The 3,595-nt window shown below is 42.3% G+C and overlaps 1 protein-coding gene across 1 annotated transcript; it reads right to left on the bottom strand.

Moving 5' to 3' along the window:
* Positions 1-489: 489 nt before the first annotated feature.
* LOC106372892 lies at positions 490-1,593 on the bottom strand. The gene is made up of 2 exons (XM_013813153.2): positions 1,359-1,593; positions 490-1,265 (listed from the first exon to the last, which is right to left on the bottom strand). Exons 1-2 carry the CDS (start codon positions 1,591-1,593, stop codon positions 490-492), a joined length of 1,011 nt encoding a protein of 336 aa, XP_013668607.2.
* Between the last annotated feature and the right edge of the window lie 2,002 nt (positions 1,594-3,595).

Below are 3,595 nucleotides of genomic sequence, written 5' to 3'. Positions count from 1 at the left end.
GAGCGCTCGGTCGCTACGTAGCGACCGAGCTTGGCTAAGCTCGGTCGCTACGTGGCGACCGAGCTTTGGCTCGAGCTCGGTCGCTACGTAGCGACCGAGCGGGACGATCGCTCGGTCGCTACGTAGCGACTGAGCGGGATGATCGCTCGGTCGCTACGTAGCGACCGAGCTTTGGCTCGAGCTCGGTCGCTACGTAGCGACCTGTTTCGAGCCTTCGTCGGGCATCTCGATTCTTTCTTCCGTAAAGCTTTTTCGTAAGAAAGAGTCTATTTTTCGAAAAGTACTCTTCGGAGAAATTCTCACTTTCTTCCTCGGATGTTTTGGATGTTAAATTTGTCGTAACCGTTTTTGACCCCAACATAGGACTAGGAGTTTTGAGCTTGACACTGTTCAACTCTGGTGCAATGCCAAAAGAACCTTGGAGATGACTACTGAGGTACGCAATCATGTGCTGAATCTGATCTTTTGTCATGCTGTTATCAGTCTCCTTCACCTGAGATTCCTGATGACCAAGAGTTGCGAACACTTGTAACATTTGTCAACGGTGTGACCAATCGTAGGCTTCCCACGTTGAGGATGTCCAGGTGGATACCCATGGACCTTGTAACATTTGTCAACGGTGTGACCAATCCGGTGACAGTGAGAACACTTCGGCTTTTGATTGCCTCCCTGAGCTAGCATGATCTGTCCATTATCTGGAGTAACAGACTGCATTTGAAAAGCTACAGGAGCAGGACTAACCTTTGTGTTGTTCCCAATCAATCTCTGACTCTCATCTTGATCAAGCATGTTGTAGATATCATTCAGCAGGGGAGGCGGCTTCATGTTCAATATCTGACCACAGATTTTGTTGAATGAATCATTCAATCCCATAAGGAACTGGATAATTCGACTTGTTTCAGCATCCTCAAGCAATTCCTTCACTTGATCACAGTTACATTTCTTCACAAGAGACGACTTGGTGTTCGCAAGTTGCTCCCACAATGTCTTCTTCTTGGTGAAGTATGTAGATAGATCTGAATCACCTTGCTTGAGTGTCATCACTGCCTGTTCAAGTTGATACTTTCGCGGTAGATTATTGACCTTGAAACGCCTGAACAAATCATCCCACATCTCTGCTGCATCTTCATAGTAAAGAATGCTATCATAGATCTCCTTATTAACCACATTCAAAAGCCATGATTTCACCATGCTATTACAACGACTCCAGATCTTGAAGTATCGATCATCAATAGAAGGCCTAATCAAAGATCCGTCTAGGAAACCTAATTTGTTTTTCGCATCGAGACTAATCTTCATCGCAATTGATCAGCTATTGTAATTCGTTCCATCAAGAGTATGAGAGACGATAGATAGACCTGAATGATCAGCGGAATGAAGGAAGAAGGGACAATGAGTGCTATCATACGATTCCGTCGGCATCAGCGTCGAACTAACTCCATCGCGAATCACCGAGCTGCGAAATTGTTGATGTTTTGCGAAAACTTCATCAGCTTCGTCGTGATTTGGTGTGATCGACCTCGTACGAACCTCAGAACCTCGATCTTCATCGTTGAAGTTCTGATTCTTCGGTTTTGCACCACGCTTCACCATTTCGACCCGATCGAGCTCAAAAGATATAATCAACCGGTAGAGAATCGATATTGAGGTGAATCGGAGCTGGAAAACACTCAGAGAATCGAGAAATCACGAAGAATCAACAAGCAAAGCGAAAGATCGCTCTGATACCATATTAGAGAAACAGAATCTGTTTATGCAAAATGAATTCTATTTTCATTAACCGTAAAATGTAGCTTACATGGAGTTTATATACACTTGCGTTTAACCATAGTAAACCAAATACAATAGAATTAAACATAATCTACTCTAAACCGGACTGAACTGACCATATACATTAATACACATAACAATCGCCAGATTACACGGCAATAAGATATTAACAAGAATGCTGTCGGTCCAAAGTCTCGTGAGTCGTTCTTATGACACATGGCTTAGATGCAGTCTTTTGGTATTACCACGATCCCATTAACGTCAACAAGGAGACTGAATTTAACTAACATTTGGCAAAACATCCATGTTTCCATGTTTTGTTCATTTTTAACTGCAATTTGACTGAAACGAGAAGATGGATTCGTTTCCAGACCCTATTTTTTCTGCGAGAATATGAAACATTTTGACCAGATTCGGGCAAGGCATCGCCGCATCTCTTGTTCTCCTCACACTTCTCTTTCTCACTAACTATGTTCCCTTAGTGTCTCCTATGCTCCAATCCTTCAGTCTCAACATCCCTACTCAGTGCATGTTGTAGGCACAGGGGGGGTAACCCACGAATTGATAAAAATGGTGGAACCAAGGTTTCAACCTGAAAACAAAGAGAACCGATTTTTATGAGTTTTTAGAGTTTTATAATGCAAACAGAAACAAATATGAATATGAATCAAAATGATAATATGAATAAAAACAAATAGAAAAGGGATAGATTGATGGAGATGGGATCTTTGTTGCTGGATGTGTATCACTCTCAACAAGGATCATTGGATGGGAGATGAATGAAGATGGAACCGGTCTTGCTGGATGTGTATCACTCTCAAGATCGATTAATGGATGGAGATGGGATGATGGACGCCACAAAGCTCTGTGAAAGGAGGCTTTGATAAGTCTGGATGCTCAAGAGCTGCTTCTCACAATACTCTTAAGACTTAGAACAATAGTTTTGAGAAACTAGAAAAACTGTATTTTCATTCATAAAAGTTCAAGGGTGATTTACAAAGATAAACTAATTGAGCTTTATAGGCTCGACTACTGGGACTCTCTAACAGTCATAAAATGACATAAGGAAAGAAATAAAAATCGAAATAATAAACTTGGAAGCAAAGGAATTGATGGCTCCATGAAAACTAGCCGTTGGAGCCTTTATGATGAGAATCTTGGCCAAATGAATGTAGATGGTGTTCTCCTTGTATCTGGACGGTTTGAGGGGATAGCTAAGCTTCCTGGGAACCTTCTTGATGGTTTGGAATGTGCTGAGGTCGTGCCTAATCTGAAGGAAAAAGAGCTGTTGGAGTTTTAATGCTTGAGACTCCAAATAAGGCAAGTTGAAGTAAATGAGGATCCTCCTGATCCAATGTTGGCTGGTGCATTGTATAAACTTGTAGAACTCTTCTGGATCTCTGGATAGACTTCCTGAATGTATAGATTGATCTCCTGGTCGCCAATTTCTGGTTTGAAGCTGATTGAACCGTATAGCTTCCAATTGAGGCAAGTGCAGAACTGGTTTGGCTGGTTTTGAAGATTGGATCATAACTTCATAATTCCGTGGCCATTTCTCCCGGTATTGGGCTTTCTGGAAATCTGAGAGATTCCTCTTGAATCCTATGATGGGCTTTGGTTCAGGCCGCTCCTTCCTTGGGCTGGAATCTCCTTCTAAAGTCGGGTACTCGCAGATGGCCAGGCTGGAAAACCTCTGACCTGTAAAATTCATAACTTCTAGCTCCATGAATATTGTGGCCCAATTCCAATTGGCCTGGACTCCTTCTTGAGTGTAGAATCCATAAAAATTAGCCTCGTGATTTAAACCCTCCTGGTTTGTAAGATA

This window comes from Brassica napus, chromosome A3 (assembly GCF_020379485.1).
Source record: "Brassica napus cultivar Da-Ae chromosome A3, Da-Ae, whole genome shotgun sequence".
NCBI classification, from domain to species: domain Eukaryota; kingdom Viridiplantae; phylum Streptophyta; class Magnoliopsida; order Brassicales; family Brassicaceae; genus Brassica; species Brassica napus.
Note: the sequence above shows the minus strand (reverse complement) of the source record. Positions and strands in the feature narration are given on the sequence as shown.